The sequence below is a fragment of the Phocoena phocoena genome, chromosome 3 (assembly GCF_963924675.1).
Source record: "Phocoena phocoena chromosome 3, mPhoPho1.1, whole genome shotgun sequence".
Lineage (NCBI taxonomy): Eukaryota > Metazoa > Chordata > Mammalia > Artiodactyla > Phocoenidae > Phocoena > Phocoena phocoena.
This window is the reverse complement of record NC_089221.1, coordinates 41,395,438-41,410,756: the sequence shown is the minus strand read 5'-3', so window position 1 is coordinate 41,410,756 and position 15,319 is coordinate 41,395,438. Positions and strand designations below refer to the sequence as shown.

Sequence of the window (15,319 nt, the reverse complement as noted above, 5' to 3'; positions counted from 1 at the left end):
TTTACCTGAACCTCACAATCATGAAGTGTTGATTTGTGGGCAGCATTTAGTATGGAACACAATTCATTCAGGCTCAAAGAAACTTAGAGAATATTTCTAATTAAAGAAGAGAATTTCAACAATAAGGAGATTTGGGTTTAGGTTTATCAAATTGCAATGTAATCATGAATTTCTTTACCTATGATAAAAGGAAAATTTCTAAGACAGCATTTTGATAATGATGGCTGGTAGTTTATAAATATTATTAACTTGAGAATGGTCATAAAAAGCAAGTATAAAACTTCAATATTGCAGATTTCAAGTATTCCTTTTAATAGATTTTTAAGTGCCGAAATTTCCTAGAGGTATGATCACCTGAAAATGTCTCTCTATAAAGGAAATTATAACAAGTTTAATTTGAGACATCAAAAAACATTTAAAATGACACCACAAAATGTATCTGTAGTTTAAAGGTCAAATTTATTAGGAGATTGAGGTGTAATATACACGGACTATAAATACTGAACAGCTGACTTTATTCACAGACATGCAGAGATATAATCCGTGCCAACCTATTTTGTGGATACTCTTGTTCTTTTGTTCCAAGAAAAGTTTGCGCCGTAAGACTTGGACTTGGGTTTCGGAACCCTTCTCTCTTCAACATCATAGCTCCATCCTAGAAAACAAACAAAAAAATAAACACACAAGAACAGAATTAAAGAGGATACCTGAAGAACACAGCGAGCAGAGGCTAACTTTCATAAATTTAATGTTCATTTATCACGAGTATGTGCCAACACATTTGAAATATAAATACTTAGTAATGCGTTCCCTTGTAATCCTGTGTGATGAGAGGGTCTAAAGTATTGCCTGAAGATGATTTACCATATCTTAAAGGTGTAGGCCATGATTTAATTTCTCCTTGCTGAATATTACTTGTTCAAATATCCATTAGTTATGTATTATGTAAAAATTTCCATTCCTCTTTGTGGTTTAATATGTGATTTCTTTAGCTGTAATGAGCACTACTGAACAATATAACCCATCTCACTGCTTTCTAAGAGCTGGTGCCTTTATAACAGTTTGGCGCTCACTTGAAGTGATACAGAGAAACATGTACAGAACTATCTATATAAATCAGAGTTAGAGGAGACCAAAAGAGATTACTTGGTTGAGCTCCCTGGAGTTTGACAGGCAGATTAAACTCAAAAAGTTTTTCAACATTTGTTTCAAGGGCTGTCTACATTAGAATCCCATTGAAGTATCTGATAACAATGCAAATTCTTAGGCCTGACCAGAGATCCACTGGATCAGAATCTCTTGTGGGGACCTGGGAATCTCTACTTAATTGATCCCAGGAGATTTTTATGCATAGAAATTTGAGTACCACTGGTCTAAACTGTCTATTCCCTTCTGAGAGTTTATACCTTCTCTCCAAAGCCCTTCTCAGTGTTTTACAATTTTGAAAACTGGATTTATATATGTCTATACCTTCTGCTTTAAGTATAGTTCAGTTCTTCTAAGACATGGAGAAAACCCAAAACACACTCCTCCTTGAAAATATAATTGTCATACTTTTATTCCCTAGTCCAAGCAACCTATCTATATAACTCACTTTTCTTCATTAGATCCATTTTCCATCTCTGTAATTTGTCATTCTTCTCTTCTAGAACTTTCTTCAAATAACTCATCTTGGAACATTTTGATTCATGGCTGAATCATGCAGTCATATATAAAATGTCCAAACTGAATACTGTAGTCTAATTAAGTAAGCTTCTTGATCTTGTGAGTTGTTATGAATTCTAGTGCCTCTAGGTGAGTATAGTATTTGCTACCACAAAGCTTACGTTTCAACAAGCCTTTTAGAATTCAATTTTGCCGTAAAAGTGAAGCCTATGAAACTCAAATCATCAAAGTATACTGCTAGTTTGCCTATTTCAGTGCCCAAAAAGGGGAAATAATTAATAACTCCACTGCTAGAACACTATCTTCAAAGAAAGCCCATTTGCTATAAGGAAATGGAGGAGGAATGCAAATGAAACAAATGGTTTAAAATACATCTTACTTTCACGGAACCCCAAATACTGGTATATTAACAAGCGGTTGTTTGAATTTCAAAAAATTTACTAAAGAGCATAAGAATAGTACCTACTTTATAGGTTGTCATGAGGTTTAAACAAGCTAATTCATGTAAAGTCTTGGCATTTATTAACTTCTATGAGAAAGGTATTTTTCTAAAACCTTTATATGAATTAATATTAGTTCTTTTATATAACTGAGGAAACTGAGGCACAGAATGGTTAGGTAACTAGCACAAGGTCACTCAGCTAGGAAAGGGCAGAAGCAGGATTTGAACACAGTCTGATTCTGGAGCCTGTGCCTTAACCATACTCTATTGGTTCTTGTGGTTTATAGTAAGAACTTGATAAACGTAAAGCTATTATTTCTCCCTCAAGTTTGATTTGCAACTTCCTAGCAACTTATCTTCTATATGAAGTATTAATGTGAATAAAATCTGTCATATTGGAACCCATTAATTTTGAACTTATGATGCTTTGAATCTAGTTAGGCATAATTTGGCCTAGTTATTAACTATAGAAAGGGGTTTTGGTAAGCAAATTAATACTGTGAACTAAGCATAATTTTAACATTATAAACTTCTCAAGCATTTCCTACATTAATCAGCAAGTGGTGCTGGTAATTATAAAATACTCAATTCAGTAAAGCAGGTATAACAATAATATTTACTGAGCATTTGTTATACATTTAACAAATATTATCAATTGCCTTCTCTGTGTCAGGAACTGTTTAGACACCAGAGGTAAAGCAGTAAACAAAAAATTTCCAAACTTCTTCAAGTCAGTAGGGGAGGAGAAGTTAATAAGTAAATGCATAGTATATTACGTGCTAATATAGTAAAACGTATAATTAAAAATATATATTATATACTAATGAGTACTAAAGAGAAAACATTTTAGAGAGGGCAGATAGGGGCACCTTCCGTCCCTGAGAAGATCACATTTGAGCAAAGACATAAAGGACATCAGAGGGTTAGTCATGTGGATGTCTGGAAAGAGAGCTTGAAGGCAAAAAGAACACAAGTACAAAGCCCTCCATTCAGGAATGCGCCTGGTATTCTGTGTTCTAGGTCCTGCACTGAGTTTTAAAATTGAGTTCATAGGTTGCCTGGCTTATGAGGTAGGCATTATAAATACCCTGATTTTATATCTAATTATGAGGAAAAATAGAGAACATAAACAAGCAGCCTAAAGCCACATGGCTAATAAGTGGCAAAGCCTGGATTTTAATTCAGGTTAAGTCTATGCACCTAACCACCTCATAATAAAATGGCATTTCCCTGTAACTGCAATTTTTATCTATTTCACCCATCTCCTTTCAACCTGTGTGATTTCCTAACTTTTTTTTCTGTTTATTTTTGTAAATGAGTTGAAAAGACGGTTTTAAGAATCCCTGGAAAGTAAGGCTACGTCCTCCATATGTCCCCCATAGTTGTGAAGAAAGGAAATCGTTTCTAGTGTGGATTCTATGTCTGGTTATTGTAATGATTACTGGTAAGTTACCCAAGACTCTGTGATCTTTTCTTGCCAAATGATGGGTGAGACGACTTACGTTCCCTCCCCCTCGGCCTTCCTACACACACTCTCCAGCCCAATAAAGACACTAAGAGGAACTGAAGAAGAAATGAGAAAGCACTTAGAAATATTTAGTAACTGGTACTATACACACACACACATACTTGATAATCACTCTCAATTACAGTTATCCTTCAACCACGAGGGAGAAAAATAATTTTTTTTTACTGCATCAGAATGCAGACATAGCTCTATTATCTGTTCTGTCCATGGAGTCTGAAAACGCTGTCAGGGTCACTGCAATGTGAGAAGACTGGGGTTTTGTACACATAAAAGAACAACTGGTTTGGGTTTTCTCCTGGTAACTAAGGAGTGAGCTGACTCTTGGGAATTGTGAGCCAGATTATAGTTGCTGTTGATAGTGATAACAACAATAAATAGAAGTATCATTATAGGGATTGGAATGTGGATGGGCAAAGCACCCTGTGAAACAAACAGAAACACCCATGGAAGAAACCTGCGTTTGCTAACGGCATCTGTCTCTATGCTATTACTTTCCCACTTTACCACAGCCACCAGTGATTTTTCTACGGAAAACTCTGTTCCCAAAGCGACACAAGCAACTGTGTTTCTCTGATTAAGTAAAAGCAAAGAAGGGTATGAGGAAGTCTAATGACAATTCACAATAAAGACTGAAACTCAAGTCAGAGTCTACGTAAAATCTCCCTTTGGATTTTTCAGCAGTTTTCTACTATGTAGGACTGATGTTACAATGAAAATTTGCCCTTTTCTGGAACCCTGTTAAGAATCTGACCACATTTCCAAGCATCCCTCTACAAAGTGTTTACCTTACAGTGCCTGGATGAACAAATTTACTGGTCCCACTAAAAACTTCATACCACAATCTTCCCCAAATTATTTTTGTAATATTGTAGCAGTATAAAGGCTACTGGGGCAAGCTGTAGCTTAAACTAAAAAGACAAGATAACTACAAGAGTAAAAGCACTTGAAAGGACATTGAACATTTGTACTTAATGAGTATGTTACATGAATTCTACTCATCTTTTCTACTTCCTATTTGAAACTTGTTCTTAGAAGGATAGAAGATAATATAACCTGTGGGAAATAAAACATAGACCTTTAAGAATGGAATCTTATTTGTGAAATGTTTAAATTTCCACAGGAATTGCTTTTTCAACCTGAAAATTTTTTTTAAAGAAATAACTCAAACTTGAGTTTTTGAATGAGATTATGAAAGTGAAAACGCTTGCACTCTCTGAATGCTTGTATAAAATCAAGGTGTAGTCTATGACAATGGTTTCATGTGTTGTTCTGTTGTTCTGGTTGTTCTGAAAACCAGCCCTTGCTCCTCCCAGCTGTGCAACAGAAGAAGATCAAAGCAACTGAGTCTAAGGCAGCTGCCCAGGGATGGGGTAAAGCTCCTAGGGCTGCCGTCACTTCCCACTGAGGAGAGCAGCCATATGGCATGGATTAACCACAAATCCAACCAACAGCACCCAAATGATGAGAAGCTGACTCCCTTTGCTGTTTCACACACTGGAATGCTTTCACAAAGATATCTGAACTTTAAGCCCTAGTATCAGAGAAATACCTCTGGCAAATGCTCCAATAAACTTAAAATGTGATCTGTGATATCCCATGCTCAATTTCTTTTTCAGAAATATGCCCATTTATTTTGTTGACCTCCAGATTGTGGCTGGTATATTCTACGTCCTATGATATGAATGTCTGGTGTAACCTTTTCAAATACTACCAAAAAACAAAAACAGAAAAGCCTCTGAACAAAACGAGACCCCAATAATTTATGAATTCCATGTATGAGACAAAAGAAAATCCCATTCATTTAAATTTACAGAACCATTTTATTTATGGTTCAGTAATGCAGAAATACAGAGAAACATTCATCAGTGTTTTTACTGCTTGTGAAATATGTTACCTCTAGTAACCTTGGTTCAAGTCCTGTTAAAGGTCTTTCTCCTCCAATAACCTAATCGCAAACTCTGATATTTGGAAGTGAACAGTTTAATGATTTTTCCTACTGTCCATTTGTGTACAAAGTAAGAACGATCACATAATTTGGCACAAACTGACATATCTGGCAGTCACTGCTAACAGAGGCATGGGATCAGAATAGCAAAGACTCTGAGAGGTATGTTGATACTTAGAAAGTTTCAAGATTCCCCACCAGGCCATGGACCCATACTATGCGCCTAGGTAAAAGCAAAGCATAAACTTAATATATAATTTAAGGAAGGAAGGGGAGAAGAAAGAAAAGTAGCTTTATAGGCACTCAAAAGTACCTTGGGACTTCCCTGGTGGTCCAGTGGTTAAGCCTCTGCGCTTCCACTGCAGGGAGCGCCGGTTTGATCCCTAGTCGGGGAAATAAATAAGATCCTGCATGCCGCGTGATGTGGCCATAAAAAAAAAAAAAAAAAAGTACCCCTATTTGAAATTCTCACGTATCTAATATTTTGGGGGAGAGGAAGAGGTTCAGAATAATTTAAAAATATCTTAGATCTTCTTTTAGAAAATATTATAGAGGAGAAATGTATTTTGGATACAGTGGCAAAGCAATTCTTTCCATGAAAATTATATAAGATGGATTAGCAACACCCTACACCTGCCACAGCTGCAAAGACCAAAAAAAAAAAAAAACCTTTGATACGATAGTTAATCCTCCCTTAAATTTTATCTGTTCGAATAATATATTTGCTATACAGTATTATTTTTTTAGAGCCACATTCAGAATTTGCCACAAAACAAACTGGTTTGTGTTCCAAAAGTACATTTGAAAATCAGTCATTAGAAATTTACAATACATTTTTCTAGAGAACTATACAACAAAGGTAGATTTTCAAAAATCACTCAGGGGCTTCCCTGGTGGCACAGTGGTTGAGAGTCTGCCTGCCAGTGCAGGGGACGGGTTCATGCCCCGGTCTGGGAAGATCCCACATGCCGTGGAGCGGCTGGGGCCCGTGAGCCATGGCGGCTGAGCCTGCACGTCCGGAGCCTGCGCTCCGCAACGGGAGAGGCCACAGCAGTGAGAGGCCCGCGTACGGCAAAAAAAAAAAAAGAAAAAAAAAAGAAAAGAAAATCACTCAGATTTTGACATAATTGGTCTGGGTGTGGTCTGTGTGTAGGGATCTCCAGAATCCTGTAGATTTCCAGAATCCTATATAACCCAAAATATACTAGAACCTCACTAAGCCCCCATGTATAACGCTATCTCTATAAGAAAAATTATTTCAGACTTCCAACAGGGAATCTAAGGAATTCACGTCTGTCTGTCTGTCTTTCTCCTTAGCAGCCAAACGGAACATTTCCCTAGCCACAAGACAGTCAGTAGTACTAGGACTGGGGATTGGGAAGAAAGAATTATGTAGAAAAAAAATTTGGTGCTTCAGTAGAGACGACGCAGTGTTTATAGAACAACAGATCATAGCTGTTAATCTTCTTTGAGTTACTTTGCAATTCCAAACGTTGTATGTACAAATAATCTTCATTATTCGCAGATTCTGTGTTTTCAAATTCGCCTACTCACTAAAATTCATTTGTAAACCCCAAATGCATACTTGTGATGCTTCCATGGTCATTCATGACATGCACAGAGCAATGAAAATTTTGAGTCATCCAACACACATGCTCCAGCTGAGATCAAACAAGGTAATGCTCTGCCTTCTTGTTTCAGCTCTCACACTGTAAACAAGTATCCTTTTTGTAGTCTATTCACAGCCACGTTTTTTGCATTTTTGTGCTTCTTGTTGGTAATTTCACTGTTTAAAATGACCCCCAAGGGTAGTGCTGTTTAGTGTTTCTAAGTGCAAGAAGGCTGTGATGTGCCAAGTTGTGTTAGATAAGCGTCATTCAGGCATAAGGTATAATGCTGTTGGCCATGAGTTCAATGTTCATGAATCAACAAAATACATTAAATAAGGTACTTTTAAACAGAAACACACATAAAAACAAGATGGTGTATTGACTGGCTGACAAAATTTTGTGATCAGAGTCTCACAGGAATCATTTTCCCTAGGAGCAATATTTCAGTATTCACTAATTTAGTGTTTGTGGTGACTTTATAAAACATAACTACCGGGCTTCCCTGGTGGCACAGTGGTTGAGAGTCTGCCTGCCGATGCAGGGGGCACGGGTTCGTGCCCCGGTCCGGGAAGATCCCACATGCCGCGGAGCGGCTGGGCCCGTAAGCCATGGCCGCTGAGCCTGTGCGTCCGGAGCCTGTGCTCCTCAACGGGAGAGGCCACAACAGTGAGAGGCCCGCACACCGCAAAAAACAAACAAACAAAAAAAACAGAAAAAACCGTAACTACCACGAATAATGAGAATCAACTGTACTTGATGGATATATAAATTCTGTCCTGCCTGGTGACTCCCTAGGGCCTTGGAAAAACCAGTTTTGTTTCTATTTGCAATTCATCTCATTCTTTCACTCTATATAAATTTGTGCTGTACTGACTTTTCCTTTGAACTGGTTATAACGCCTGCCTGGCTCCCTTATTTCAGGAGTAAAATAAATTCTTCAACACATGTTTACTTATATCTATATTAAATCATAATCTCATCTTTTTCAGGATATTCTTTTAACAATTTTGGAGGTACTACTGAGATGCCCAATAGGTTCACCAACCAAAACCAAGTAAATTTCTTCACCAGAAGTTCTGTACCTTATTTTAAGCTCAGGCATATCTTTTCTTGGCTTCTGAAAGTAAGAGAACTTTGCTGATTCTCGTTTTTCAAATTTCAATGTTGTTCTCTACTAATCTGGGGAACTGACTTAAAGGTCTGATCATTTAATGATTCCCTTAAAATGGATTAATGGGGACTTCCCTGGTGGCTCAGTGGTTAAGAATCTGCCTGCCAATGCAGGGGACACGGGTTTGATCCCTGGTCTAGGAAGATCCCACATGCCGTGGAGCAACTAAGCCCGTGCACCGCAACTACTGAGCCTTTGTGCTGCAACTACTGAAGCCCACGTACCTAGAGCCCATGCTCTGCAACAAGAGAAGCCACCACAATGAGAAGCCCACGCACCACAACGAAGAGTAGCCCCCGCTCACTGCAACTAGAGAAAGCCCACACACAGCAACAAAGACCCAACGCAGCCCAAAATAAATTTTAAAAAATTATAATAACATTTTTAAAAATTAATTTAAAACAACCAAAATGGATTAATGCCTTTAGAAATCCATTCTCAGATGAGAAAAGACAAAATCTGGTTTGTTAGTCCTTCCAATTTGAGGTCAAATAAATGAAGAAGTTGTAATCACTGAGTAGAGAACAGCTCTTTAGTGTCGACCAGTGAATATTAAAATTCTATGTTTACTATTAACCCATGGCTGAAATTTCAGAATTGAAATTATAAGTTCTTTGTGTGACTGTGTCTGTCTACGTAACCTATTAATTCAGAAATGCCTTTACTTCTCATTATGTGTGTGGCTAGTGTTTTTCTACCTCCAGATGGAATTAATGAATTAGATTATAAAATATCTTTAAGGGGCTCTGTTCTGACTGGGTATAGAGAAAATACGTGCTTGTATAAGTGGAATATTCCTAAAATGAGGGAACTGAATTTCTAATACCTTGAATGTGCTAGGTTTAAAAAGTATTCTTATAGGACCTAACAAACATTTAAGAATTTAAATTTAGGTAATATAGGTAAATTTTGGCAAATGGCAAATTGAATTTTTGTTTAATAAAAACAGCTATGTTTTCTCTAATATATCAGTGTTAAATATAACACAAGCATAGATTTTTATTCTACCCGAATACAGTCTTTCTAAACTTATACAACTTTTCTGATCAAATAAGCTAACATTACTTCTTTTCAATGTTTTACAGTCCTGCAAAATGTAAATTTGTGTTTATCTACAATGATTAGTTATTCTAACAATTTTATTTCAACACTAATTACATTTTGCAATATGTCATCTTTAAAATTAATTTCCAGGATCTTTAGGTAACCTAAAACCTTAAATGATATTAATGAATATTTATTAGATACCTAGATAATTTCTACAATAAAATACTGAACAATTGATTACTAAGCAAAAATTTTAATTTATGTACTTTTGCTTCTTTTATACGCTACAGGGAGGCTGTATCTTTGGTTTGTTAATGGACACGTTCATTTTTGCCACTTGGATAAGTTGGACTGTAAGGAATGCACACGAAGATGGCTTACTAGGAGGACACGGAATTTGCGTCTCCTCACAACTAGGGCACCTACCAGGCACCGGTGGGTGACCACGGTCACCTAAGGGGACGGGAGGAACCCCCAACGACTGGGTAGGACGTGGGGAGTGAAGGGGGAGGAGAAGTGGAGGGGGGATGGGACTGGCACCCCTGAGGGGTGGCTTTGGGAGGGGAAGGGATCCCAGCCTGAAGGGGGAAACTGGTGAACCGTTAGGAGGGCAGAGGATCAAAAGGGAGCGTGGCCAGGTTTCCCCTGCCCACCTGGATCCCCAGGAACCTGTTGAGATCCTGGGCCAAATTCTCTGCCCACCTAGGCCCCCTCCAGCTGCCTGGGTCCTGAGGGAATGGGAGGGAGGTAAGGGGGTGCAGAAGTAAAGGCCGGACCTCTGGGACCGGCACCCCTGAGTGATGGCTGGGGGAGAGAAGGAGTTCCTACACCCAGTGAGACCCACCCACAGTTAGAGATCCAGTGGCAACGGGGGAGACGCTGGGGGAGATGATGGGGGAGGGGTGCGAAGTAATGGAAGGGAACACAGCCAGGGCTTTCCCTGGCCACTTAGGCATCAGGAAGCCTGTTGGGCTCCTGGGCCTAATCCTCTGCCCTCAGAGCCTCCCTCCTGCTGCACAGAGCCCAAGCCCACCCCTACACCCCCACCCAGGGCCCTACCTCCAGAACTCCACACTCCAGAGGCCCTTCCTTTCCACTTACTGCCTCTCCCCTTCCCAGCAGGTCCTAAGCAGAGGCCCTGCCCCATGCTTAAAAATCGCCACACCTAGGCCACGCCCCCAGGGCCTTTCCCAGCTATGTGGGTACTGAGCCTAGGCCCTGCCCCACCCTAAACCCTGCCCCTGCCTAAGTTCCACCCCTAAGCTCCGCCCTCATAGCCAAGGATTTTTTCTTTTCTTTTTTCTCTATTCTATTGGAGGTCTGTTATACCTTGTTGATTCATAGTTGTTCATTCTTATATATCTTTACTTTTCCTAATCTTTTATTTTTCTAATTTTATTTTATTCTTTATACTTTATTAATGATCTCTCCTTTTGGCTTGCTCCCCACGCCCCCCCCGCTTTTTTGTTGTTCTCTTTTTTTCTGCTGTGGATTTATTTTACCTTATGGCAGTTGTTTCAATTATAGTTTTATTTTTCCTAATATATTTTTTATCTTTCTAATTTTATTTTCTTTTGTATTCTTTGATATTGTACTGCTCCTTGTTTCCTTCCCTCCCTCCCTCCTTCCTTCCTTCCTGGTTCTTTTATTTTGCCATGAAGCTTGCGGGATCTTGGTTCCCAGGCTGGACGTAGGGCTTGAGCGCCTTTGGTGGGAGCTCCGAGTCGAAACCACTGGACTAACAGAGAACCTCAGACCCCAGGGAATATCAGTCAGAGTGAGGCCTCCTGGAAGTCCTCATCTCAGCACTAAGAACCAGCTCTATCTAACTAACTACCTGCAAACTCCAGTGCTGGATGTCTCAGGCCAAACAACCAGTAAGAGAAGAATACAGCACCACCAATCAAAACAAACAAAAAAAATTGAAATAACAAAAAAATATGTTACAGACGAATGAGCAAGGTAAAAACCTCCAAGACCAAATAATAAATGAAGACGAAATAGGCAACCTACTTGAAAAAGAATTCAGATTAATGACAGTAAAGATGATCCAAAATCTCAGAAACAGAATGGAGAAAATACAAGAAACAACAAGGATCTAAAAGAACTAAAGAGCAAACAAACAGTGATGAACAACACAATTACAGAAATTAAGAATACTCTAGAAGGAATCAATAACAGAATAAGTGAGTCAGAGAAATGGATAAGTGAGCTGATATATAAAATGGTGGAAATGACTGCCAGGGAGCAGAATAAAGGAAAAAGAATGAAAATAATTGAACACAATCTCAGAGACCTCTGAGACAGCAGTAAACAGCACCAACATTTGAATTGCAGGGTTCCCAGAAGAAGAAGAGAAAAAGAAAGGGACTGAGAAAATATTTGAAGAGATTATAGTTGAAAACTTCCCTAATATGGGAAACGAAATAGCCAATCAAGTCCAGGAAGTGCAGACAGTCCCATACAGGATAAAACCAAGGAGAAACACACCAAGACACATATTAATCAAACTGTCAAAAATTAAAGAAAAATATTAAAAGCAGTAAGGGAAAAACAACAAATGACATACAACGGACTCCCCATAAGGTTAACAACTGATTTTTCAGCAGAAACTCTGCAAGCCAGAAGGGAGTCGCAGGACATATTTAAACTGATGAAAGGGAAAAACCTACAACCAAGAATACTCCACCCAGCAAAGGTCTCATTCAGATTCGATGGAGAAATTAACACCTTTACAGATAAGCAAAAGTTAAGAGAATTCAGCACCACCAAACCAGCTCTACAACAAATGCTAAAGGAACTTCTCTAGGCAGGAAACACAAGAGAAAGAAAAGACCTACAATAAAAAACGCAAAACAATTAAGAAAATGGTAATAGGAACATACATATGGATAATTACCTTAAATGTAAATGGATTAAATGCTCCAACCAAAAGACATAGACTGGCTGAATGGATACAAAACAAGACCGTATATATGCTGTCTACAAGAGACCCACTTCAGACCTAGGAACACACACAGACTGAAAGTGAGGGGATGGAAAAAGATATTGCATGCACATGGAAATCAAAAGAAAGCTGGAGTAGCAATTCTCATATCAGACTAATAGACTTTAAAATAAAGACTATTACAAGAGGCTAAGAAGGACACTACATAATGATCAAGGGATCAATCCCAAAAGAAGATATAACAAATGTAAATATTTAATGCACCTAACATAGGAGCACCTCAATACATAAGGCAAATACTAACAGTCATAAAAGGGGAAATAGACAGTAACCCAATATTAGGGGACTGCAACACCCTGCTTCCACCAATGGACAGATAATCCAAAATGAAAATAAATAAGGAAACACAAGCTTTAAATGACACATTAAACAAGATGGACTTAACTGATATTTATAGGACATTCCATCCAAAATCAACAGAATACACTTTCTTCTCAAGTGCTCATGGAACATTCTCCAGGATAGATCATAGCTTCGGTCACAAATCAAGCCTTGGTAAATTTAAGAAACTTGAAATCAAGTATCTTTTCTGACTACAACACTGTGAAACTTGATATCAAATACAAGATAAACACTGTAAAAAAAATACAAACACATGGAGGCTAAACAACACACTACTAAATAACCAAGAGATCACTGAGGAAATCAAAGAGGAAAGCAAAAGATACCTAGAAACAAATGACAACGAAAACACGATAACCCAAAACTTATCGGATGCAGCAATGGCAGTTCTAAGAGGGAAGTTTATAGCAATACAATCCTACATCAAGAAACAAGAAACATCTCAAATAAACAACCTAACCTTACACCTAAAGAAATTAGAGAAAGAAGAACAGAAAGCCTCCAAAGTTAGCAGAAGGAAAAGAAATCATAAAGATCAGATCAGAAATAAATGAAAAAGAAATGAAGGAAACGATAGCAAAGATCAATAAAACTAAAAGTTGGTCCTTTGAGAAGATAAACAAAATTGATAAACCATTAGCCAGACTCATCAAGAAAAAAAGGGAAAGACTCAAATCAATAGAATTAGAAATGAAAAAGGAGAAGTAACAACTGACACTGCAGAAGTACAAAAGATCATGAGAGATCACTACAAGCAACTCTATGCCAATAAAATAGACAACCTGGAAGAAATGGACAAATTCTTAGAAATGTACAACCTGCAAAGACTGAATCAGAAAGAAATAGAAAATATAAACAGACCAATCACAAGCACTGAAATTGAAACTGTGATTAAAAATCTTCCAACAAACAAAAGCCCAGGACCACATGGCTTCACAGGCGAATTCTATCAAACATTTAGAGAAGAGCTAACACCTATCCTTCTCAAACTCTTCCAAAATATAGCAGAGGGAGGAACACTCCCAAACTCATTCTACAAGGCCACCATCACCCTGATACCAAAACCAGACAAGTATGTCACAAAGAAAGAAAACTACAGGCCAGTATCACTGATGAACATAGATGCAAAAATCCTCAACAAAATACTAGCAAACAGAATCCAACAGCACATTAAAAGGGTCATACACCGTGATCAAGTGGGGTTTATTCCAGGAATGCAAGGATTCTTGAATATATGCAAATCAATCAACGTGATACACCATATTAACAAACTGAAGGAGAAAAACCATATGATCATCTCAATAGACGCAGAGAAAGCTTTCGACAAAATTCAACACCCATTTATGATAAAAACCCTGCAGAAAGTAGGCATAGAGGGAACTTTCCTCAACATAATAAAGGCCATATATGACAAACGCACAGCCAACATCGTCCTCAATAGTGAAAAACTGAAAGCATTTCCACTAAGATCAGGAACAAGACAAGGTTGCCCACTCTCACCACTCTTATCAACATAGTTTTGGAAGTTTTAGCCACAGCAATCAGAGAAGAAAAGGAAATAAAAGGAATCCAAATCGGAAAAGAAGAAGTAAAGCTGTCACTGTTTGCAGATGACATGATACTATACATAGAGAATCCTAAAGATGCTACCAGAAAACTACTAGAGCTAATCAATGAATTTGGTAAAGTAGCAGGATACAAAATTAATGCACAGAAGTCTCTTGCATTCCTATACACTAATGATGAAAAATCTGAAAGTGAAATCAAGAAAACACTCCCATTTACCATTGCAAAAAAAAGAATAAAGTATCTAGGAATAAACCTACCTAAGGAGACAAAAGACCTGTATGCAGAAAATTATAAGACACTGATGAAAGAAATTAAAGATGATACAAATAGATGGGGAGATATACCATGTTCTTGGATTGGAAAAGTGAACATTGTGAAAATGATTCTACTACCCAAGGCAATCTACAGATTCAGTGAAATCCCTTTCAAACTACCACTGGCATTTTTTACAGAACTAGAACAAAAAATTTCACAATTTGTATGGAAACACAAAAGACCCCGAATAGCCAAAACAATCTTAAGACAGAAAAATTGAGCTGGAGGAATCAGGGTTCCGGACTTCAGACTATACTATAAAGCTACAGTAATCAAGACAGTATGGTACTGGCACAAAAACCGAAATACAGATCAATGGAACAGGATAGAAAGCCCAGAGACAAACCCACGCACATATGGGCACCTTATCTCTGATAAAGGAGGCAAGAAAATACAATGGAGAAAAGACAGCCAATTCAATAACTGGTGCTGGGAAGACTGGACAGCTACATGTAAAAGAATTAAATTAGAATACTTGTAACACCATACACAAAAATAAACTCAAAATGGATTAAAGACCTAAATGTAAGGCCAGACACTCTAAAACTCTTAGAGGAAAACACAGGCAGAACACTCATGACATAAATCACAGCAATATCCTTTTTCACCCACCTCCTAGAGAAATGGAAATAAAAACAAAAATAAACAACTGGGACCTAATGAAACTTAAAAGCTTTT

At 38.0% G+C, this 15,319-nt stretch overlaps 1 protein-coding gene across 1 annotated transcript in view; it reads right to left on the bottom strand.

Moving 5' to 3' along the window:
* Positions 1–438: 438 nt before the first annotated feature.
* The window catches only part of NDUFS4 (NADH:ubiquinone oxidoreductase subunit S4), a 120,943-nt gene continuing 106,062 nt past the window's right edge, over positions 439–15,319 (bottom strand). Inside the window, exon 5 of the mRNA XM_065874696.1 lies at positions 439–655. Within this exon, the coding sequence (XP_065730768.1) occupies positions 552–655 (104 nt within the window). The 3' untranslated portion in view covers positions 439–551. The remainder of the gene's footprint in view (positions 656–15,319) is intronic.